At 40.3% G+C, this 23,575-nt stretch overlaps 1 protein-coding gene across 15 annotated transcripts in view; it reads left to right on the top strand.

Annotated features, from left to right (window-relative positions):
- Positions 1 to 20,125, top strand: part of LOC135278900 (phospholipid scramblase family member 5-like) — a 69,301-nt gene extending 49,176 nt beyond the window's left edge. For 3 of the 15 annotated variants that reach the window (XM_064385786.1, XM_064385784.1, XM_064385778.1), the window contains 12 exons: positions 2,689 to 2,764; positions 2,859 to 2,939; positions 3,327 to 3,401; positions 5,345 to 5,402; positions 8,032 to 8,288; positions 11,729 to 11,880; positions 15,930 to 15,975; positions 16,835 to 17,055; positions 18,011 to 18,172; positions 18,810 to 18,971; positions 19,856 to 19,934; positions 20,013 to 20,125. In XM_064385786.1, coding sequence (XP_064241856.1) covers positions 8,243 to 8,288; positions 11,729 to 11,880; positions 15,930 to 15,975; positions 16,835 to 17,055; positions 18,011 to 18,172; positions 18,810 to 18,971; positions 19,856 to 19,894 — 828 coding nt within the window. In that variant the 5' untranslated portion in view covers positions 2,689 to 2,764; positions 2,859 to 2,939; positions 3,327 to 3,401; positions 5,345 to 5,402; positions 8,032 to 8,242 and the 3' untranslated portion in view covers positions 19,895 to 19,934; positions 20,013 to 20,125. Of the gene's footprint in view, positions 1 to 2,688; positions 2,765 to 2,858; positions 2,940 to 3,326; positions 3,402 to 5,344; positions 5,403 to 8,031; positions 8,289 to 9,012; positions 9,179 to 11,728; positions 11,881 to 15,929; positions 15,976 to 16,834; positions 17,056 to 18,010; positions 18,173 to 18,809; positions 18,972 to 19,855; positions 19,939 to 20,012 lie in introns of all 15 variants that reach the window. The other 12 variants (XM_064385785.1, XM_064385783.1, XM_064385780.1 and 9 more) reach the window with 9 other exon arrangements.
- Positions 20,126 to 23,575: the final 3,450 nt, after the last annotated feature.

Raw genomic sequence — 23,575 nt, forward strand, 5'->3', positions numbered from 1 at the left:
CGGGGGAGACCCACAGGTGACTATCGGTGCACACGTAAAGTGAGGAAAAATCCCTGAGGGTTGTTGCAGGTCTCCAAGGAGTCCTGGAGCAAACGTGTTCAAGTGAAACTTCTGAGCAAGTTGGCTTTGTGTCATGTGATGGAGGAGACCTCTCCCAGGCCCAGTGTTTGAAAATTGTTTGAAGATTGTGCCTTGGATCGTTTTGTGTTTCAAGACTTAATAACATTGATTACGCATCTCTATTTCAGTAATTACTGAAAAAGTCATGGTTATCATGTCTCTGCAACATGGGGGCTGGGAGGGACAAAGCAGGAGTCACTCACTGGCAATAACTGTTGCATGTTGAATAATGAAACATAATGAAAATTACTTTGGTCTTCTGCTTTTAAAATGGATACCTGGTACCTGGATACCTGTAGGCAGACTGATTAAACAGTAAGTACAATTAGAACTCTGAAAAGCCCCAGACATTTGATTTTGCTTCCAGTTTATGATAATATGATGATAATAATATATAATAATATAATGTAGTAATTATTATTATAATAATAATCCTCTTGCTACCTTCCAGGTACTCCCAAGTCCATACCTGGATCAGGGAATGCCTCTTCCTCACTACTTCTGCAACAGTCATTTATGTGTTGGACTGGGACTGAAAATACATTTCACAGCTAAAATTGCCACAGCTAAGATTTTACAAGTGTTTTTTGTTATTTCAGCTGCTGGTCCATGGGCATATATACAGTTAAAGTTTAAAATCCATGAAAAAACATATTCACAGGATTTGTGAAAAATGAGACAGCTTTCTTTCCCTTAATGACAGGGATCTCAAATGAGTTGTGTTGTCAATGGGAGAGCAAGAGGTTATATAGTTTTCCATAATCTATAAAGCTTCTTCAGAATCATGTCATTAGCTTTCCTGTGGTAGAGCACAGCAGAGCTAATAATGCAATTATGGTTCATGTAGTTAAACTATGCTACTGATATTTTTTTTTTCCCAGGAGGCCTTCATTTCTGGCAATTCTAATCATCTTCATTGTACAGCTGTATAGATTCCATGTCTCACTCTGAGGGAAATAAAATTGCAAATAAATACCATCTTTCCTAATGTCTCTGTAAATGCCAGATTTAGTAACCATTAACCAAATGTTGGAGTCCATAAAATGTAATGTATAGTTCAGTGTGTGTATGTATATATATATATATATATATATATATATATATATATGTGTGTGTGCCACACTCATATACTAGTCACCAGAACAAACTATTGTGCTGGAATAAACAAGAGTAGAATTTCTTCCAGTATTTCATTATTCTCATTTCTTGCTGCTATAATTAATACATTTTCTGGTTTTGACATGCCAAGTCTCTCCCTGGCTTTCTACTGGATTCAATCTGTATCAGAGTAAAATAGTATAATTATTACATAAAAATGGTGTGTGTGTGTTTAGCAGGAGGGGGATTCTTTTGAACAAATCTGGAACTTGGAGTTCTGTATCTGGTTCTGTATTACCTGATACTTAAGAGGTATGAGACTGGAAAGCACAGGATAATTAAGATGTTATTTAGTCTATTATTAAGCATTAATTTAGTACTCTTATTAATAAAAAATTACTTTAAAAAAATCTATCTGTGCCTATTCCCAGTGCAGCAAAAATTTCAATCCTGAGATGTTGAAACCCTAATCAAAAGACATAAAATATGAAATAAGGATATTCCCTGCTTCTGTGGTCTTAGTCTTCCACAATTCAGATTCTTCTGAGAAGATAAAATTTTAGAGCAATGAATCTCTGAAAGCACTGCCCTGTTTTCTTGTGTGGAGGGGAAAGTTTCTCTAAACTTCTGTATTTTTCTGAGTAAACTGCCAAACACATTACAAAGCCTTTCAAAAAGATGCATAATAAAGTGATGATAAGGCATGTTAATAATTCTGCTGACACTCATCCTTCTTTAACATGCCTGGAACATAAACAGTAGGAAATAAACACAGACAATAATTGCTATTAGGTGCCTGAAGAAAAAACAAAGATATGAGGGGGACATGCTAATTAGGCTTCCTCGATGGACCACATGGAGATGAAAAGGAGATAAAAATAAAAATAAAGCAAACAAAGCTGAAGTATTTAGACAGCCTTGCAAGAAGTTGTTGTCTATGACAATGAACTGTCCATGGTTGTAAAGTCCTTTGAGACAATATCTGAGACAGTTTCTGTCATTTTCTGCATACATCAGAGGCAGGGTGGCACCACGGTGTCACTTTGGGATCTCGTGGGATATACAACAGAACTGATCAACCCTGAGGGAGCTGAGATGGGGAGACAGCAGGACCAGCTTCTAGCAGAGCATCTTGTTATGGGAATAGAGCAGCTCCTGCCTTTCCCCTCTCTGTGAGTGCTGGAGGAGGGAGAGAGGAACTGTGCAGCCATGGCAGATGTGTTAGGGAAAGTCACATGGCTTTTCCATTACAGCATATACTTTCAAGTTGTTCACCTATTTCTAAAAACTCTGTTCTTGGTAATTGTATTTCTGTTACATGGTAACTGTTTTGGCTTCTGTACTTCTGTAAAACACTGAAAAGATTCAGCCTGGGAGTTTGAAAGCAAAATGCTGTCAAGACATACTAATTAGAAAAATTGTGCACACACAACCTCCTAGTGTTCACTTTTGCTCTCATTTGCTTTACAGATGGTGCTGGGTCAAAGAAGCAGCCTGTCTTTGCAGGACAAGCAGTACTGAGGTTCTGAGCATCTCTACATTTCATGTATGCACAAGTTTTCTCCTTAGCTTTTTTTGCTTACCTAATCACATTGGTGATTTGCTAACATTTTCCTCTTCTCTTTTACTTTGTATAACAGCCAATCTGCAAAATGCAGGAATCAAAAGGACAAATTTGTTGTTCTCAGGATCAAGAACAAATAGAAAAACTTGTGGTTTTGGTTGTTTTTTTGTTTTTTTTTTTTTTTTTAAATTTGGCCAGTAATTGATTGACCTGTGATACAGGAGGAGTGAAATATAAAACAAACCTGTGGAAAAATCATCAGGTTTCCAGATATGGTTTAAGCAGACTAATGCATGAACATGTCTATAAAAATGAGTGATTGGACCAGTAATAAAGTGGCTACTTGGTGCCCACTGAATGGTCCTGGCAAACTGAGGCACAGAACACTTACTTTGTAGCTTGGTGTCCCAGATAAGTTCTTAGGATTTTATTTGACCCAGTTGGGATGCTAACGGATAACTGTTATTGTATGATTTTTCTGGAAAGTCCGCAGTAGATGAGGATTGTAATAAATTCCATGTTTTTCCCATATGTTTTTCAATAGGAAATAATATGAAAAATAAAATCACCTGGAATCCTGCAAGGATTACTTAGTGGGCCACTGCCATCCTCTCAGCAGGTAGAATGTCTAAAATGCAGTAAATACAAAACCAAAACATTTTTAGATTAAAAGAAAACACTAATAGTTGTGCTGTACTATTGGTAGAATTTCAAAACATTGATACTAAATGTAGAAAACAAATTGGATTTAGATTCTTAGTTCCTTTTGTTATTTTTTAGGGGATGAAAAGCTTTATCAGAACTAAGCTCATCTAAAACTTATTATTCTTTCAGTATGCTAATTAATAGAGCAGGATCATGGATTTGTTAATTAAAATAAGATACCTCAGGGAAACTGAAATTAATTTTGCTGTCCTAATAGAGTTACCATTATGCCATTAAATCTTATGGATGTCTTATCTACTTCTCTTTTTTTCCTTCTCTCAAAAAGTAAAAAAAAAAAAAAATATTTAATTTGAATTTAGAATCAGAATATTGAATAGCATTTTTCTGAAAATGTGGAGAAGATTAAGTGAATAATCTTGGAATATCTTTGATTTCCAAAAATCTTAGAAGTGGCCTGCATGTGAGTGTCAGGACTGATCCCCTCCTGTGCTCTCCCATTTGGTTGGTCCTGTGAAAGCTTCTGCCTTCCCAGGAAGAATGTCTGCTGTTTGCTTTCAGCCTGTGAGGTGTTCAGAGGCATTGGCTGCATGGAAGGACAGGCAAGATGCAGTTCTGTTACTGTTCAGTTTGTGTTTAGTCAGCAGACAGAATTTGAGATGTTTTGCAAATTTCAGTTGAACGTGGCAGCTGGTTTCAGGCAAAAGTAAAAATAATAACAACAGGTGAAATTAATTTCAGTTTCTCAGAATAGATTAATGACAGTTTACTAAAGTAAGCAGAAAAGTCTCCTGAAATATCTTTGTTTCCAATGTACAGTCAGATCAAGTAAACTATGGACCTCCAGTGTGCTCTTGCCACAAAGTTATTCTTTCTCACACTCAAACCCAATTAATATTAAAGGGTATTTATCTGGAGCAGAATAGATCTTCAGGATAGATGTAAAAGATTCCCTCAGAGTGTCCATTATTTAGAACAAAATCACTCAGAAGTGAAAGACCAGTATTGGAAATTTCTTCACGACCAGTGGTCAGTTTTGGTACAGGTTTTGGTGCAAAACATATCCAGGTCTTTTATGCTGCTGCATCCTTGCCTTATTTTTTGCTAAAATCACAGGGTCTGCTTACATAAATCAGTCTCTTGATGGCCAAACTTCCTCTACTTTTTATCCTAAAACCCGCTTAATGTGATTAAAATTGAAACACTTGCGTCTGGGGATGAATTCAGATATTTGGACTTTGTGCTCATGTTTCAGAACTGGTAGGAAACCAGGACATGCATGAGCTTAGTGGCAGTGCCCACAACCCCTCAAAGGCTGTATTTGCATAAGAACAAGATTTTAGAGATTATTAAAAAAACTTTAAAACTCAGTGCAACAGAAATGTACTAACAAAAAAAAAAAAACAACCCTTGACAAAACCAGAAACCAAACACACCTGTTCCCCTCAAACCCCTAAACAGACAAACCCTATGCCAAAAGCTTCTCTTTCTTGCGTGTCAAGATTTGGTATGGAAGCTGCTTTATGAATTTCCAGTGGATTGTTTGGTTTTGCTGACATCTATATTTAGTTTCTGATCCACATCAGTGCTTGCTGGGGTAGCATTAAAACCTCTGATAGGTATTCAGTACCACGTTCCATCTCTAACCACAAACGCTCGGAAGGTTTCTTCCCTTACACAACCACTTTGAGATTGCTGTTTTGATCCCATTTCTCCCAGCGGAGTTGAATGCAAAATAAGGATCAGGTTGCTGGAGAGCTGCTATTTTAAAGATAGCGTTTTGCTGTTAATTGGTGCACGACAGACACCTTGTGTAGCAGCTCCCTGGCAGTGCTACCTGAGGAGGCGGCGCCGGGAGCTGCCTGCGGAATTCCAGCGTGATTGCAGATGTCCTTGCAGGGGAGGAGCTCCTGGAGGCACCCGCTGAAGCAAGACGCCTCACAAACAAAAGTTCAAGGTGAGAGCCCTACTAGGTGCTGGCTGATTTAATAAATGGTTTGAGTTTTGGGTTTTTTTTTTCTCTCCAGTGCAGAAAGCAATACTGGGTGGAATAATGTAACTTGGGGCTTGTAATTGCACAGGGTCACAGTCTGATAGTTACGATCGCTCTCAGCATTTCTCCCTGTGCTAAAGGGAAGACAAGAAAAGGGAAGAAAGAAGACTATGATATTTTCTATTTTAAAAATGGCAATAACAATGCATTTTAATGCTGGTTGATATTTCGAGGAAGGGAAGTCTAGAATGCAGGCAGTGATTGGTGATGACCCCTCAGCAGCAGGGGCGCTCAGGCTCTGCCTGGTGATGCTCAGGTGTGTCCTGATGCCTGTGTGCTGCTCTCAGCCTGTTCTGCATGGCACAGGGTGTCCCTGGCTGCCTGGAGCTCGGGAAGGGCAGGTGGGGAGGGGCTGAGCTCTCTTGCCTGAACTTCTGGAGATTGTGGGGACAAGGGAGAGGCAGTTTCTTCTCACCTGGAGGAGCCCTTAGTGGTACAGTGGGGAAAGGGGAGTGCCATCTTCTCCTGCTGAGTACAGGGATGAATACCAGGTTTTCAGAGCAGTTTTCTGAACAGCAGGGAGCAGGACAAGAAATCAAACAGCTTTTCCTAATACTTTGAAATTTGTTACTGTCTTCTGTTTTTCTCTTGTGAAGGTGTTTTTTGTGAAACCATTGCCATACTCCTGCTGTGGCGCCTGTAGAAAATGGAAGAGTGATTAGGCTCCTGAGAAATGGCACCTATGCTGAGCCATGTGACATTTCTGATCTCTTGATCCACCTGGTTGACTATTACTACATGCTTTCAGGAGGAAAATCTGTGTTCTGCTTCTGTGCTGAGGACAAAGATGTCTTAGTCCATGGATATGTTTCCTACAGGCTGCAGTAATTTATGTAATAACCATTAACTGCAGTGGTGCTTGTACCTCAGCTCAGCAGGGATGGATCTCTGGGCCTTTGTGGAACTGGTAGTTATAGAAAAGATGCAATTTTTCTTTAAGGAAAAAAGGAAGGTCTTAGATGTATAAACTCCTCCAGCCAAGCACTGCTTGCCCTGATCTGGATAGGCTCATTGTTTTTGATGGATCCATGCTAACTTGTGCCTTCTAAGGATTTGCCCATCAATTTTTATCAGCTTTCCATCATGGGATGGAGCAAGAATATTTTAGAGGTAGCAGGAATATATGTATGTATATTTGTTTGTTTGTTTGTTTTTGTTTTGCTTTTTAACAGCTGGGAATGTGTTTCAGATGCCCAGCACATTCATGCGGAGGAAGGCAGGTACTTTATTTTAGTGCTGAGACTCTGACTGGTAGAGTCACTGCAGGCAGTGATATGGCTCTCCTGGGCCTTCTCCAAGGGGCAGAGGCAGCCAGTTTGGTGTCTTGGTGAAATTCTCCTTTGGGTGCTGCTGCTCTGCTTTCTGAAGGCCCTAAAATATGATTGGAAGTAGCAGTACACAATTCTTCAAATGTTTGTCCTCATTTCTTGAGTGTTCCTCCTCTGCATATCTAAAGGGCACCAAAGAATGGCTTTGTGCCTGAATAAATATGATTAGGTCTTCTGTACCTGATATCTTGGTGAGAATGCTTTTAATCATGGCAGAAGCCTATTTGGATCAATATATGAGTATTTATTTAAAAAAGGTAAAAGGGGACATTGTAAAAAATGTAAAAATTTGTGAAAAAAATGAAACCAACCCACAAAATGTACTTAAAGCCGAGTTGTATTTCTTTCTGTTACCTATTTACTGAAATTTTGCAAATAATGTCAAAAAAAAAAGTTATTTGGGGCAGAACTATTGCAGGGAAATGTTTATTTCATGAGCAGCAGAAAAATGAAACCTGGCTCCTGCAGGGAGGGGAGCCTGCCTGTGCTGCCAGGGCAGCTCTTGGGCAGAGCCTGGGTCAGCAAATGAATCACTTGGACTTCTCAAAAAAATGCTTTTAAAATGTTTGAAATGTCTTCTTTCAGCACATTTTGTTTGAGGCACTTTTCTTAACACATGATTGTTTTATGCATTGACAGAATTGCTGGGACTTTTTTTGCCCTGTAATTTTCTGGGAGGTAAAATAAGTCTATTAATTTTAGAGATAATTGAGTGCCAACTCATTTGAATTCTCATCTGTCATTTTAAAAGATAGTTTTACTATATTTATCCAGAGCTTTCCCTGTACTTTTTCTTCTTTTTGTACTCTTTGTGTCTGCTCTCTGGATTAGAGCCTCTGCTCCAAAGAAGCCCATCCTTGACAGGGAGAAAGAAAACAAAACTTTTGGTCATTCTTAATTTTTATTTCCAGTTATGTCAAACTTCCTCCTAATCCAGAAGGATTTGTTCAGTACCCATTTTTCAGTCACCAAAATCTTTGTCACTTCTCTGGTTGTTTCCAGGGTCTGGCTCCTGGGCTGGCCTGTGCTTGCCACTGCACCCAGGGAGTTCTCAAGCAGGCAATGATAAACTCCTGTGAAATTTCATGTAACCAAATCCATAAGTAGATCTGAGGCTTTTGCACTTGCTACTGTAGTCTATAAAAATCAGCTTCCATATAATTTGGGGTTTATTTTGGGATGGGTGTTCTGTATTCTTCCTTCAGAGAATCCTCATCAGCATCTTCCTGAGCTGAAAACTCTGGAATTTAATCTGCTCGGCCATACTTCAGACAGATTCATAACAGTGCAACTTGCAATAGCAAAGAGGACAGAAGATGGTCCCCAGCACCTCCCTTGGCTCTGCTGGGCTCTGTGCATAGGCTCTGCCATTCTTGCAGCCGTGCATCACAGCTGCCTGCAGATCACACCTGCCTGATGATTTCCACAGCAACTTGGGCACCCAAGGCAGGAATATGCGCTGGTAAGTGAAGGTTACTCTCCCTTCTTCTCCTCATCTTTTCCTCCCAGTGCAAGGGGGTTAATTATATATGTGACAGTTTTGGACAGTGCTTGTCTAGGACAAACAGTGCCAGAGTGTTTTAGTTCTCCAAATCCAGTTTGAACACCTCACCGGGATCAGCAGAACCCTGCGTGGGTGTGAGTGTTGGGGGGCATGGTGGTGGGAGAATGAATGTACAGGATGATTTTATGGGACTGGGTGTAGGCATGACATCCCTTGGAGGACATCATCTGGCTAATGTTACATGGATGGAATACAGTGAGAAATCCAAGACAGCTTTTCCTGCTTTGTGCATGGAAAATGTTGGCTGGGGTCAGCTGTAGGGAAGTCATAGAACCACAGAGTGACCTGGGTTGGAAGGGACCTTTAAGATGACTAGTTCCAAACCCCCTGACTTAGACAGGCACAGCTTTGCCTAGGCCAGGGGGCTCAGAGCTCCATCCAGCCTGGCTTTAAATGAAATGAGCTATGTACAACTTGATTAGCTCTGTCTTTACCGGATAGCCTGCAGAAGTGGCGACACAAACACTGCACTAAACCCACAATCTTTGCATTCTCACAACAAACACAGACAGTATAAAGCAGGATTTTAGTCCTGAGGCATTCATTTAGGCAGCGGGCAGGCTGCAGCTTTGTCTCTGGGCTGAACTCTTTCCCTCTCTCCCCGGCACGGACGGGCGGACAGCGCCGCGGCTGCCGCGCTCTGCGGGCTGGGAGCGAGCAGAGACACCCACCCTCTGAAGTTCTGTGCCTGCTGTGCACCTCTTTTATTTGCTGCAACAAGAAAAGCCTTTTCTTTTAACCCCGCTCCCTTTGAAGAAGTAGCTCGGGAAGCTTCATGGCCTCTCAAGGTAAGTGCATCTGTAGTCTGTATTTTTAGATCGTGTTTACAGAAAACTACAGTCTTGTGCGTTTCCAGCAATCAGCAGCCTGATGAAATGAGTGTTTCAGGATAAAACCACATCAGTCAAAGCACAGTTGTTTTGCCTTCCTTTAATTTTTAAGCATCTAGCATCCAAGGAGCTCCTAAGGAGACTAAAATCTATAGTAAGATGTTATTTGAATAAAATGCATTTTAAAATGTTAGCCTCTGCATTCAGTCAGAAAATTTAGTGTTGGTATCTTGGTGTTTAAACCTGTCCATACAGAATGCCTGGCAAGGGTGGGTATTGAGCCAAGAGTACCACTATTTTTTGCACACTTCTTCCCTGTTTCACTTTGAAAATACTACATCAGCAAATGCTTTCCACATTCAAAACTGGCCAGAGACCTGATAACCCCATGTGAAGAATAATAATAACTCAATTTAATCTGATTACTCCTATCTGGGTGTGTCTGTCACACACTGACTTTAGCAGTAGCCCATTGAGTACTCAGAGCAATGAGCAAACTTGCAGCATTTGATCTAAGCAGCCTTCACAATTAATTTTTTCCAGGTTTTCAAATGCTTCAACTAAGCAGAAGGATACAAATATCTTTTTCTCTTGAGTGTAACTCCACGGAGGTCATTCTGTAGGCATGTGCACAGGCACATGTTGGCCCAGCGAATTTCAGCAATGTCTGTCTAGGTTTGCCAAATATTTTATTCCTCCTTCTTGCCCTCAAAACACTCAAGACATTCTGCATTAGAGCACTGAAAGGTATACAGGAGAAAGCAAGTTTTGCAGTATTGTTGTACTCTTGCATTATAGGGCTTTTTGTTTTAAATTTTGTTTAGTTTTAGCCATATAAGAGAAATCTGCTTTTGCATATTTTTGATGCTTATCATTTAGGAGAAATGGTTAAATTATAATGGTGTGGAATACGGTTTTTAGTGTGAAAAAACTTGACAATTCACCTTTTTCAGGAATATGCAACTCTACAAATTATGTTTGTACAGAATACTCACTGTATCATATGATAACTTTTAAGGTTCTCCATACTAGTAATGAAATGGGAATCATACACCAAAATAGACAAAGTGTCAGACTAGCTCAAATTGTCATTAATATTTAATGTATTTACTGTTTGTTTTTTGTATAGCTTAAGATTTGACAGGTAGAACTGCAATTTGTTGTCTTTTTTTCCTCTTTATTATTCAAGAATAACACTAACACTGGGCTACTTCATGGCATTTCATGTAACAACAAGAGTTACGGCAGTAACAGAACCCTGTGAGGTAAAATGATGCAGAAGAGCATATAAAATATTTATTACCCAGTTATACATTTTTAAAAGCCAGCAACAAATTCAAAGGGGTTAGTTCTTCCTGTGGTCTCAGACTTTGAAAGAAAGCAGTGGCTGCAAAGCCAAATTAAGATCAAAATATGATTGAATGATGAATCTTTCACAGTGAGTTCAAATAATACTAAAGGATCTCATTTAAACCCACAATAGCAAAAAAGAGATTCAGACTTAGAGCCAAAATTCCTTCTGGACCTCAAACCTCATTGTGTCTAAGTATTGTCACACATGAGCTAAAAATGATCAGTTTGGGGACTGCTTTCCTGCCAAATCACAGGGGCTCAGCTCAATACAAGGATTTGCCGTTTGTGTGGGGGGAGCTTCTGTTTGCTCCTTCTGGTTCCTGCAGAACCAGTGTTGCTGAAGGCTGAGGAACAATGTACCTGAAAAAACTAGCAGGAGTTTTTTGGCAATCCAGTGGTTAAGGTGGTCACTGTGGGAGCTGTGGGAGATGGTGCCTGTGCATGTGGAGCAGTGTGGATTTACAGGTGCCTGTGGCAGTAATGCTCTCATTACCTTCACAGCACTGGCCAAGGTCACCATCACTGTGCCCTAAAGGACTTCTTGTGGTAGCAAACCAGAAAACACAGCATAATGATATCTGATCCATTCATTAAGATAATAATGAATAATACACCATAAGAGGCTGTGTAGACTTTGATATCAGGGTTGTAATATCCAGCTTGGGGAATCTGAGATCCCTGGAAAGGTTATCTCTAATTAAGAGAAATTATGAATGCCCTCAGGATGCTGGAAAGCATCTGCTGGGATCCAGCCCTCAGCAGCTCAGGGCACACTGGCACACAGGGCAGCTCACAGGGAGCAGGGCTGGGCAACCTGTGCTGAGGGGCTTCTGGCCACCCTGTGTGTGAGCCCAGGCCAGCTCCAGCCTCGCCACACAGGCTCTGTGCTCACCAGCTGGCAGAGCAGATCAGGTGCCCTCCAAGACCACATCTCCTGATTTAACCTCATCTGCAGTGATTCCCCTTTGCAGTGATTCCCCTTTGCACATCCTAAGGCAGCTTTATAGTCAGTGCTCAATGCATGGACAATCATGAGATTCCTTTTGGGTCCTGACCAGAAGTACTGATACAGTCATGTGCAGAATGATGTTATTGTTCCAGCTGCTCTTTGGTCCTGATGTTTCTGTGTTTTTTCTCTCTTTTTTTCCCCTGCAGAATCTCAGGGACAAACCAAATTAATCTTTAAGGATTATCTCCCTGGTTCTTCTGACATTCCTCAACAGAATATGCCTGTTGAACCAACAAGTCTCTGGAAGCAAACATCACACACTCATAATTTGCCACCTGGTCTGGAGTACCTGAACCAGGTCCTGAATCTTTCTGACTGTTAGAATTTTTATGTTTTCCTTTTATGTTGCTTTGATGCCGTGGAGGATGAGGTTGTTTGGGTTTTTCCTCTTGGGAACAGGGTAGGTTGAGATGGAGAGACTTTTTTGTTGTTTGATTCTACTGAGATAAGGAACATAGGAGAAAAAAGCTTTTTCTTCATTGCTGCCATTCATTTTATAGAAATTAGATGAACATAAGGCTGAGTGGCTACAAACTTGCATTAACTCTGTGTGAGGAAGAAACTGCTAATGCCTGAGAGAGGAAAATGCTTGAAAATGGAGGCAGAGAAAGTAGGTCATAGTGGGGAAGAAAAATGAATGCTTAAGTTTTCTCCATCCTATTGCTAAACGCGTGGCTGTCCCTTTTGCTCTGTGAAATCTCTCTGCTCCTGGAGCTCAGGTGGTCTGCAGCTCTGCTCCAGAAGTTTCATCTTCTCCTGAACCTTTTTACCAGGAGAGTCACTCCCTGCTGTTGCTTTGACACTGACTGAGGTTTGCATTTTACATGTGGCTGGATTGTGCCACTCTTACATGCTGAGTAAGGTGTCAATGCCCTGCCTGGTATGGGCAGGGACAGAATCAGGCACCCAGCATAGTCAGATCATAATTCTGATACTCCTCTGCTGTGTTTGCATTTTGGTGATGCTGGGAAATGTTCACTTCACTGAAGATGTGTATTTTAGGCACATGTTTCTGCTAGTTTTGTATCGAAGCAGAAATTGAATGTATTTTATATTTGGAGCTAAGCTACCTAGATAGCTAATGAAATGGAGAGACTCTTCAGAAGCAGTCTTTCATGTGGAGTGATGACTTTCATTTCAAGATGCTTGAGCACAGAATGATATGTATTGTCAATTACACAAGCATTTGCTTAAAGACCGTGGAAGACATTTTCTAGTCTAAAAGTGATTGTGCTAGTCAGTATTTGGCAGGTTACATATTCAGGCTCCTGTACAAACATGAATTACACCTCAGATTTACCCAGACAACGTAGGCAAGCAAATACTATCACTCCATTTTATAGAAGCTTTGCATCTGACGTTAAGAAAAAAGAGCAGGTCACTCTCAGAGCTACAGCTGGAACTGAAGACCTCATTCATACTTATTCTTGGCCTGTGCTACAGCTCTTGCTAAGGATTCTCAGTTTTCTCTGCAGTCTGAAAAGTGGGAAGCATGTGTGCAGTGCTGCTGGCTGGCATGTTCCCACAGCTCGAGTTTCTGTGCGCTGCAGAACATTTTAGTGTGTGATGCTGAAGCCACACTGGCCGTGTGGCTGATGAAAGGGGCTCATTCAGGATAGAGGGAGCATGAAGGAGGTCCCACAGGCAGCAGGGAGAGGGCTGCCTGCAGAATGCATGTGGGATTCACAGCTGCTAGGGTAATCCCTTGGGATTTATGCTTATGGACTAAGAGATTTCCACAGAATTAAATGCTTGAATGAAGATGTTTCTAGCAGAACTTGGAAATTATTTATTCTACTGGGAAGATTTCTAGAAGACTGTGTTTCATTCTGGTGCTGTGTGCGTTGGGGAAAAGAGGGTCCAAACTCTTGGAAACAGGCACAGAGAGGTGCTACTGGAAGTGCACAGGGAATAGAGAACCTCCTTTAAAACAAGACTCCATCTGTTTTATCTGTAGACTAAAAGCAACAGTATTGGAGAGGAAACCATACTGAGTGCCTAGGAGAGTAAACAAACTGTGGGAAAGAGACATATTTAATTTATAGAATTTTGTTACTAGAAGAAAGATTATACAGAGAGTGCTTGTGAATCAATACAGAATAACAAATAGAAATTATGTTCTCCAGCAGGATTGGGCAAGATAACTGGATAGATTTGAGAAAGCTGAATGTATTTCTCAATAAGACCATGACATGTTTGACACAAGGATCCAGATTTAGTCAGTCTCAGAGAGATGCCTACAATCTTGTTCTAAATAGCAACCCAAGGATTGGATGAGAGAAAAGGAAAATGTGTGTCCTGTAGGTAAAGGCCAGCCGGGAACATTTCACTCTGCAGATCCACACCCTGCAGCGAGTTCAGGTGAAGGAATGATTCTGATCAGTTGTTTGAGGTGCACCAGAGAAGGACAAGAAACTGCTGCTGCCTCAGTAAATACATCAGATTTCTAAGACTACCACTCTTTAATAACTTCCTGCAGAAAAAAGTTACCTAAACCTCATTACTGTCTTTCAAATTACAGCCACAGCTCAAAGAGTAGTTCAGTGACTATAACAAAAATCAAATGAACTTTTTCCCACAGCAGGAATAGACAGGTGAAACCTTGGAGAAGAATTTTCTGAGTATTTCAACTGCATGTTGTGCCACCAATCAGGTTTAACTGTTGTAAAAAGCTTCTTTGTTTAGGCTTGGTTAGACAGATCAGATGTAAATTTGATCCCCACAGAACTGAATATTGAGAATTAGCTGTGTATAAGGAATTTTAACATATCTGAGTTCAAGAGGACCAGACCCTTGTTAAGCCAGAGGGCTTGGAGTGCTTTCAAATGCAAGTGCAGAATTCCCTCAATCCACAAGTGCCCCAATAAAAATGCATCAGAATAAATGCCCTGCAGAAACCAGTGAAAGGCAAAACAAGGATAACAAGTGGTACTGCTGTGTTGTCTTAACATTGTTTATACATTGTGCACAGTAAACCAATCGACCAAAATCACTCAAAGCTTTTAACAATTCAGGGTCATTAATTTTCTTTTTCCTGTGAAAGTCTACATGGAAAAAAGAAATCCATGTTAAAATAAATACTAAAATATTAAAATAGCTCTACCATCTTTAACTTTTTTATTCTCTTTCCATCAGCAGAGCCCTTCCTATGAGCTCCAAGAGCTCTCTCATAAGACCCAAACAACAAACAGCAAAGATTCTTGGGAGAATATTTTTACATCTAACTATTTTTTATTATTTCAATTACTGGCATGCACATTTCTGAGATTAATGAAAGGGATAAAGAAGTTCTGCTTTTTACCAGCTTCTCTTTGCAGCCTGAAGTAGCTGCAGGAGCTGACAACAAGTGACAAATGTCTGCAACAGTTTGAATACATACCAGGCAAGATTTATCAATTTTAAAATATCCAGGCTCTGGAGAGCTGTGATGTGGTGGTCTCAGAAGGTCGCTGTGTGCTTTGTGTCTGCAGCTGTGAGTAACAGCAAAACCCTGTGCCAAGTGTTTGTTCATCAGGAATTTACAGAAAAATTATTGCAAAGAGATTGGTAAAGCCTAAAACTGTCACATAAAATAGGCATTAAAAAGTCACATAAAACTGAAAGGTAGACTGGAATTAAATCTTGCTGGTTTTATAATGCTAACAACTGTTCTCCAAGAAAGACAATGTTGGAGGGACGATAAGCACAGCAAAGCTAGGTATCGTGGCAAGCAGTTTTTCTCCTGCATTTGTAACCAGCTTGTGGGGGAAGACATTTTCAGCCAGCTGAGTGTTTCATTGTTGTTTTGCTCATTCTGGCACTCTGGCTTGACCATTTAGCAGACTTAGGATGTTTGTGCTCCTGAGATCAGAGTGTCAAAGCTGGTGTGTGCCATTGCTGGCATCCCCTGACTGCCTTGCTGGGCTGCTCCAGCAACATCCTTTGGGATGTGGCCACTGCACATTTCAAGCTTGAGCCCAGGCTCATTCATTCCTGCACTGCCATCTTGCCCAGCACCAACCTTGGATTTGGGGTGAGGAGCTTCCCCTCTGACAGAGAGCAACAGGAGCAAGAGTGGATTCTGCTTTTTGTTGCTGTTGTCTGCCTTGTTACCTCAGCAAAGATTATTTCTCTTCAAGCGCGTGAGTGAATTACATGGCCACAGCACCTAATGTCACATTGCTCAGCCATAATTTCAGAGAGAAGTCCAAAGTGTGACTTGAGATGTTCTTCAGGCACCCAACCTGTGCACCTCTGTAAGGAAAGAAGTCCTAATTCCAGGGAGATGAGCAATGAAAATAGACATGTGATCACTGGCAGCCCCAGACCTGTCCAAGACCCATCATCTTGTTTATGTTTTTTTTTAAGCAGCTGGACCAGATAATTATCCATCAGCAAGTGGATCTTCTGGAAGGTATGGTGCAATCCTTGTCACCCTTTAACAGTGCTAGTACAGGGGTGTCCCCAAAAGGCACCAGGTCTTGTCCCCAGCTCACTGAAGTTGTTGTGAACTCTCCTGCTGCCCTCGTGTCAGGCTGTTATGCAGTGATAGGGTGGGGAAGGATCACTTTACTCTTTGCCTGTTCTACAGCAAACCATTGAGGGGTGAGTAGTCTCTACAGCAGTCCTCTCCCTCAGACACCTTCCTCTTAGTGTTATTAAAGCTTAACCATCTTTCCAATCCATGGAAAAATTTATCTAACAATAAGTAACATACTATGAGAAACAAAGCAAATAGCAAAAGGAAGGTCAGAAAACATAAAATGAAGCAAAAGATTTTCTAATTATTTAGTTTCTCACAATTTCAAAGTAATGGACAAGTATTAAATACTGTAAAACTTTACTACTAGTAAAATACTGTAGAATGTATTTCTCCCATTCAAAATGGTTTTAGCCTGATTATCAAATAACCTGCTGGGTGAAAGCTTTATCACTGAGGTGGGGTAGTCTCAGGATGTTACTTTTCACAGGTGATAAAGCAAGAAAATACCCAAACAGAAACTCAGGATCTGAATTCTCTGTTGTGATATGTACTTTAGTGTACAACAAATCAAAGTCTGTATTAATTCCTTCAAAACAGTGACCTGGCACTACTGTTTCCTTATATTTGTATATTTTCTTTGTGTTGCTACTCCAAACCAATTTTTTAAACAATTTTTTTCATAGACTTCTAGAATAAATGCTCATATATATATATATATACACACTCACTAAGATTATACTAAAGCAATAACATAGATTATATTAATGTTCTGCTTGTTTTGCTTTATTAGCCATACTTGGCACAGAGACCTGCAGCAAATACGAGATAAAAAACCCCTTGGGACAGAGAGTTTACTTTGCAGTGGAAGAGAACGGCTGCTTTGACCGCAGGCTGTGCTCGCCCATCAGGGCCTTCACCATCAGGATTGCGGACAACGCGGGCCGCGAGGTGATCCGGGTCATCAGACCCCTGAGGTGCAGCAGCTGCTGCTTCCCCTGCTTCCTGCAGCAGGTGAGGGGTCCCAAACACCCTTTGTCCCAGCGCCTCGCTCTGCAGCTCCTCCAGGGTGGCAGGGAGCAATTCAGGAATTCGCAGCCCCTCGGCCCGGGGAGGCCTTTGGGCAGACACAACTCCTGATGAATGAGTTCTGTGCCCTTCCATGGCACCTGGCTTTGCTGACATCCCACTCAAAGCCTTGGTGGCTGGTGATGTCTCTCCCAAGACACTACTTGCACTGACACAGGCAGAGATCACCCAGGAGGGTGAAAGATGGAAACTGTGAAGGCCACTGGGGTCTGGGGGTGGGTCTTGGGAGCAGATCTCTTTGGAGGTGAACCCTGAAGATCTGTATCTTCAGGGCCATATTTCTCTGGGAAATGGCAGAACATGGAAGTAAGCTGCTTGGAGTGAAAAATGTGGATCCCATAGAGCATCAGGACTTTCCTCTGTAATTTTTGTCTCTCCTTTATTCAGACATCTTTCTTGTGTTACGAAAATGTTTTACAGGTTAGCTCATCCACTTACCTTCTTAGCATTTATCCTTGTCAGGATTTTTTAAAGGAATGGTCCTTTGGTAGTACAGCTACTTAAAATAAGCTTGTAGGATATTGCCTTAATACAATATTTTTTTTTCCAGTTTGCAGCTTTTATAAAGTCTGTTTTTGTATGTAGGATGTTGGTTTCTGCAAATATTTTTTTTTCCAGTTTGCAGCTTTTATAAAGTCTGTTTTTGTATGTAGGATGTTGGTTTCTGGTGCAGCTTTTGAGTTTCATATTGTCCACTGTATTTAACAGCACTGTTAGACAGTTCTTCAATTGCACAATTTGCCAATGTTTGGTAAAATGATATGTTACTATATTCAGTAGATACATATCTTGTCATTATATAAACAATACTCTATCATGGAAAAATACATTAATATAAAATCAGCTAAAAACATTTTTGTTGTTTTCTTTTATTTGTTAGCTAGAAGTTCAGTCCCCACCAGGCACAGTAGCTGGGTACGTTGTACAGAACTGGGACCCTTTTCTGCCAAAGTTTACTATACAGAATGAAAGCAAAGAAGATGTTCTAAAAATAGTTGGCCCATATGCAACCTGTGGCTGTTTTGAAGATGTTGACTTTGAGGTATGTTTTGTACAAGTGTTAACGATTTAAAAGTTTTTCTACTTTGAATAAATTTCTCAGGTGAGAGGGAGAATGTGAGATACTTGATAAAACCCTGAACAGAGTTTTCTGATGTGAACAAGGTGCTTTGACTTAGTTAAGAAAAATGAATTTTTTGGTTTATCAATTTATCAGCTCATTAGCCATATTAGAAGACTCCAGTGGGTATTGTGTGAAATTTCAGTATACTGTAAGAAACATGCAGATGGCTACATGACTGAGAACATTCCTGTCCCCTGAGGGGACAGTGGTCCACAGCAGTGGGGCTAGGAGAATATAAAAAACAAGAGAGAGGAAAAAAACCCATAACTCTGTGAAAGAAAGGCAAAGCTGGCATAGACTTTCAAGATTGCTTTCTCCCGCTTTTTGTCCGCTGTAAAGATGCTGATGCTTCCAAACTTGAGACCCTTTCTTGCGTGCCACTCATAAAGGGAAATTTGACACTAATAGAACATCCCAGCAAAAAGAATAAAAGGAGAACCTGACAACTATAGCATACTCAGCATGTCAGGACACAGTCATTAATTCTGTGGAGATGTCATCAGTGTGCACTTGATTTGTTTACATTTATGTCTGTGCCTGTTTTTCCTTTGTGCAGGTAAAAGCTCTCAATGAGATGACAACAATCGGCAAAATTTCCAAGTATTGGTCTGGATTTGTCAACAACGTCTTCACCAACACCGCCAACTTTGGGATCCAGGTCCCTGTAGATCTTGACGTGAGGATCAAGGCAGTCATGATTGGTGCTTGCTTCCTCATTGTAAGTGTGCAAGGTGGATGGGCAGACCTATAGAGATGTGCAAACAGGACCAAAGGGGCCCTTGCTGTCAGCTGAGAACTACAAAAATGCAAGTGTATTGGAAAACAAAACCAAATACCTAAAAGATAAATAAACTAGAAAATTTTAGTTTTTATGTCTGCCTTTTTTATTTTCTTAATTTTTTTTTACTTAAACAATTTAAATAGTATTACACATGCAGTTCAATATTTTGTATGGCAGAATCAAATCTTAACATACATGTCAAACCTACCAAAGTCCCCCAAATCCCTTATTTTGCTTGAACAAGTGTATGAACCAAAAAAAAAAGTTATGTTGTTTTTAATGGTAATTTCAAACCAATTCAACTGTTCTGTTGAGTGTTGCATGTAAGATCTTCAGGTCATATGAAAATTCCTAAAAATATTTTCTCATGAAGATAACCATAAGAACTATATGAGAAGGAGAATACTCAGTGCTAGGGGGAAAGATGAAGTTAAGATACATGTTTTCTAGAATTAGAAATTGATATTTGCTGTGTAGCTCTTTTGCCAACATAATTGTGTTAATATGAAATGGTTTCAAAATAATCTGTGATATTTATATCAGAGACTACAAACCAAAATTATAATACTATTTTAATTATTCACTGAAAAGTGTTTGCTTTAAAATTCCAACAACAATTCAGAAGTTTTGCTTTTAGTAGGATAGAAATGACAGTTAAGATTTTCGGACTGCCCCCTCCAAAACTGTTTCTCAGTGGCAGCGATAAAAAGTGATTGACTAATATAAATACTTCATGTAACAAAAGCCTGCAAGTAAGACTTTTGATAGTAATTTTTGCATTTTTGTGCCTTCCATATCTAATGCAGTTTGTTTATTTGTAGGACTTAATGTTCTTTGAAAACTCTTTGGATGGATTATAACAAGATGACAGAAACAATGAAATATGCAGAATGTGTTTCAGTAGGTAAAAATGAACATAAATTGATCTTCCTGCTTTGAAGGCTTATACATTTCTAATTCTTTTTCATTTTCTTCCAGAAATCGTTTGAGCTTTGGACATGATTTTGAACTGCAAAAATCCTTGTTCCTTATCGGAAAAGACAGGGAGCTAATGATGATGTTTATTAAAATATGTCTCATGTAAATAATAATTTCCCACTTATATTTTTTATATGTTATAGCTAAACACATACTTTTCACACAGAGCACTGTTGCTTTGGAACAGTGCTATTCTCTTCTTTCTCTTTTGATGTTCCTGCATGGGAAATCATGAAAGATTAGATGAAGGCTTGCAGCATCACTGATGAAAGTCTATGTTTAGAGAAGCCTTTGATGTTTTGCAAGTGCTGGTACCGGTTTCTAACCACATGAGGGTGTGTTCTGGGGGTTTTGATTTTTTATAATTTTAGAAGTAATTTTCTGATTTGTTATTTAATTAATAGTAGCAAACTGATTTGAAAGTAACAAATATAAAGACATACCCCATGGGAAATTGAAGATGTTATCTGTTTCAGTGAGTTGGAAGAATGGAAGTTATGTTTGCTACTAAATTAATTTTGTGACAAAGATTGTTTTAATGAGTGGCAGACAGAAATTAGGCTTCCAGCCCTAGACTTGGGAATGTAAGTTCTATTCTGAACATCTGATCTTCCACTATTTGCACTGAATGCAGGCCACAGGTAAAGTTTGAGTGATGGTCCTCTGTGTGCTAGAGGCTCTCCAGTCACTTCCTTTGTACTAGCCAGTGTTAAGGATCCTTGCTGCCATCTACTCAAGGCTTTCCTGAAAAGATTTGTTCCTCTTTGTAATATCTGGTGGCTGGTAATTTTTCATTCAGACTTGCCTGAGGCCATCCTAGAACAGAATTATTCTTTTCCTTTGGCAAGCTCAGGTATTTTCTGTGGTGACTGGGCAGAAGGAGCTTTTTGCAGTTCAGCAGTTTCACATGGTTGTTCATTCCTGCAGCCATGCCTCATACTGTTCCCAAACATTTCCACCAACTTCTGCTAATACAAACTTCCTTTGTAGGAATGATATATATACAAGACATAAACAGATTTTGTTGCTGTTGTTGCAAATTATTTGCTGTATGAGCTTGCTTATGCCTCCGAAAAACTCCCTTCAAGAAGCAAACCAGTACCATAAAATATTGGTGGCAAACCCAATTGCTCTCATAGTCACCAGTCAAGTTTCTAAGGGAAACATTTTACAAATCACTAGAAATGCTGCTTTTTTTATTATTTTTATTTTTTTTTTTTAGTATCAACCAGTAATTCAATTCTTGAAAACAACCAACACATCAACGGAAAGAGAGGAGATAATGAATAATTCATAAAAATGAAAAAGAGCTAAATTTATCAGGTGATTACTTCTCAGCAAATATTTAGACTAATTTTAAATTAATGTTCATGGATATGAATTCAAACACAGTGAAGTCAGGAAGTTGCAACTAACGTTCCCATAGTGAAATTAACTCAGGAATGCTTATAGATTTAAACAGTATGTTTAAGATTATATACCACACTTAGGTATTTATACAGATTTACATATGTCTTGAAAATAATTGTGGTTAACAAGCTCTGACAATCATCATTATCTGTTAACCATTTCACTCCTGGCTCTCGCTGTGGCTCGGAGCAGTGCAATCAGGCTGATGAACTGGGGGCTCGCAGGGAACCGCTGCTGCCGCCTTTCCCAGGAGGAAGCGCCCTGCCAGCTTCGTGGGCCAGAAGCTCCCTCGTGTGGAAATCCCGGAATCTGCAGAGGAACGCGGAATTTGCAGAGGAATACAGGATGCTTTTTTGCTGTTCTGGCTAATCTCACACTGGTGTCGTTCTGTCAAATGCAGCTCCCGCGTGCCTGACTGTAGATTGAGAAAAAGAACCAGATTATTTTTTTTCCTTTTAAAATCCCTTTGCTACCTTAGACAGAAGTGTCTGCTATTGTAGCCCATAATCTTGGCTCTTGTGCACTGTCTGAACACTCCACTGTATTCAGTGCCCTAAGATCAGCAGGATCCCCACCTATATTCCACTTTTCCCCTGCAATTTCCAGTCTTCTTGTGGCCCTTAACAAGCCAAAGACATCTCTAAGCAAATATGTCCAGCCTCATTGAAGTCAACACAAAATAAGGTTTTATTTACCCACAGGGCTGAATTTGGCTGTGAGTGTCCATGTATGTACCTTGTAGGTAAGCAGTATCTGCATATAATTTTCAATTAATTCCAACCTGATGATAACACTGGATTTCATGCATTTAGTGACTTTGTTGCTGTTTTTTGTGTTAATACAAAGGTTTCTTGCTGTTAATGTGTATGTATATGAGTATGTTTGAATGCCTCTGTTTACACTTAGGGGCAGCTTCTGGGACATAAAAGAACAGACTCATCCCCTGGATAAAACAAGCAGTGGGGCTGGGATAGCTCCTGGTGCTTGGAACTCCCTCAGCAGGCTGCTTGACCTCTATGCCACCCTTCAGCATCCTGGTGGAAATTCAGTGCCATTGCCAGTGCTTTTCCAGCTGGGAGATCACTCATCTAAACCACAGCTGCCACACGGGGCAGGTATCCATCCTCAGCAGAGTTTATGGATTCTGCATGATATTGCTAAAGAAGAGCTAATGTGTTCCAAGATCTTAATAACCCTGCAGCTCTAACTAATAACTCTTTCTTATTAATAGCAATATGTTTCATGTTATGGGAGTTATGTGTGCTCACTTTTCACCGTTCCCCCATTGGCCAGGAGTGGGTCCCAAAGGAGAATTCAGAATCTCCCAAAGGGTCACAGCTTTTTTCTAAGGCAAAATCGTGTTCTGGATATCATCTAGAAAGAAACATGATTGCTCTAAAGAAACAGAAATTTTACTTAATCCAGCCAAGCAAATATTTCAAAACAGTAGCCAAACTGTAAATCTGTGTAGTTCACACTCTTTGTGTTCAGTAGATGGCAGCAACAGCTCATTATGACAGTATTTAACTTTTCACACATCATAAGCTGTACCCAGGGTGCTGATGGAAGTTCAACATACCTTTAACCTCTAATTAAACTCTACTCTTACCTGAAAAATTTTCTCTGTCTGATATTAAACCTTTGCCACACAATACTGGATTATCTTTATTTCCTGCAATTTACAGCTGAACTATTAGTTATTTTATGAGATCTGGTCAGGGCATGGGCAGAATACAGTCTACCACAAAGTGAGCTCCTCTGGTCAGTACCCAACCTCGTTTTTTCCACCTGGAGCATCTCTCCAGCTTCTGCAGGTGGACAGGGGAGAAGCCCCAGCCCCAGGACACTCCCCACCTTCTGCAGAAGCAGGTGTTGTGTAAAGGAGAGTGATGTGTAGTTGTGTGCCTGGAAAGGTGCAAGGTTTCTGTGGTAAAAGGTCACATCATGATGGTCTGTCCCTGTGTGCTGGGGCAGAGGGGGGGAAATCCCCTGTAGTGCCACAAACCCAGGTGGCACCAGCATGTCAGGAGGAGCTGCTTTGCCCATCAGACCCTTCCTGTAAGAGAGTGAACACGCAGAGTTGCTGAAGTTCTGAGGTTCTTTGGTTGTCTGATAATTTGGTGGATGCAAAAGTAGTTCTGTTCATAGACTTT

The sequence above is a fragment of the Passer domesticus genome, chromosome 11 (assembly GCF_036417665.1).
Source record: "Passer domesticus isolate bPasDom1 chromosome 11, bPasDom1.hap1, whole genome shotgun sequence".
Lineage (NCBI taxonomy): Eukaryota > Metazoa > Chordata > Aves > Passeriformes > Passeridae > Passer > Passer domesticus.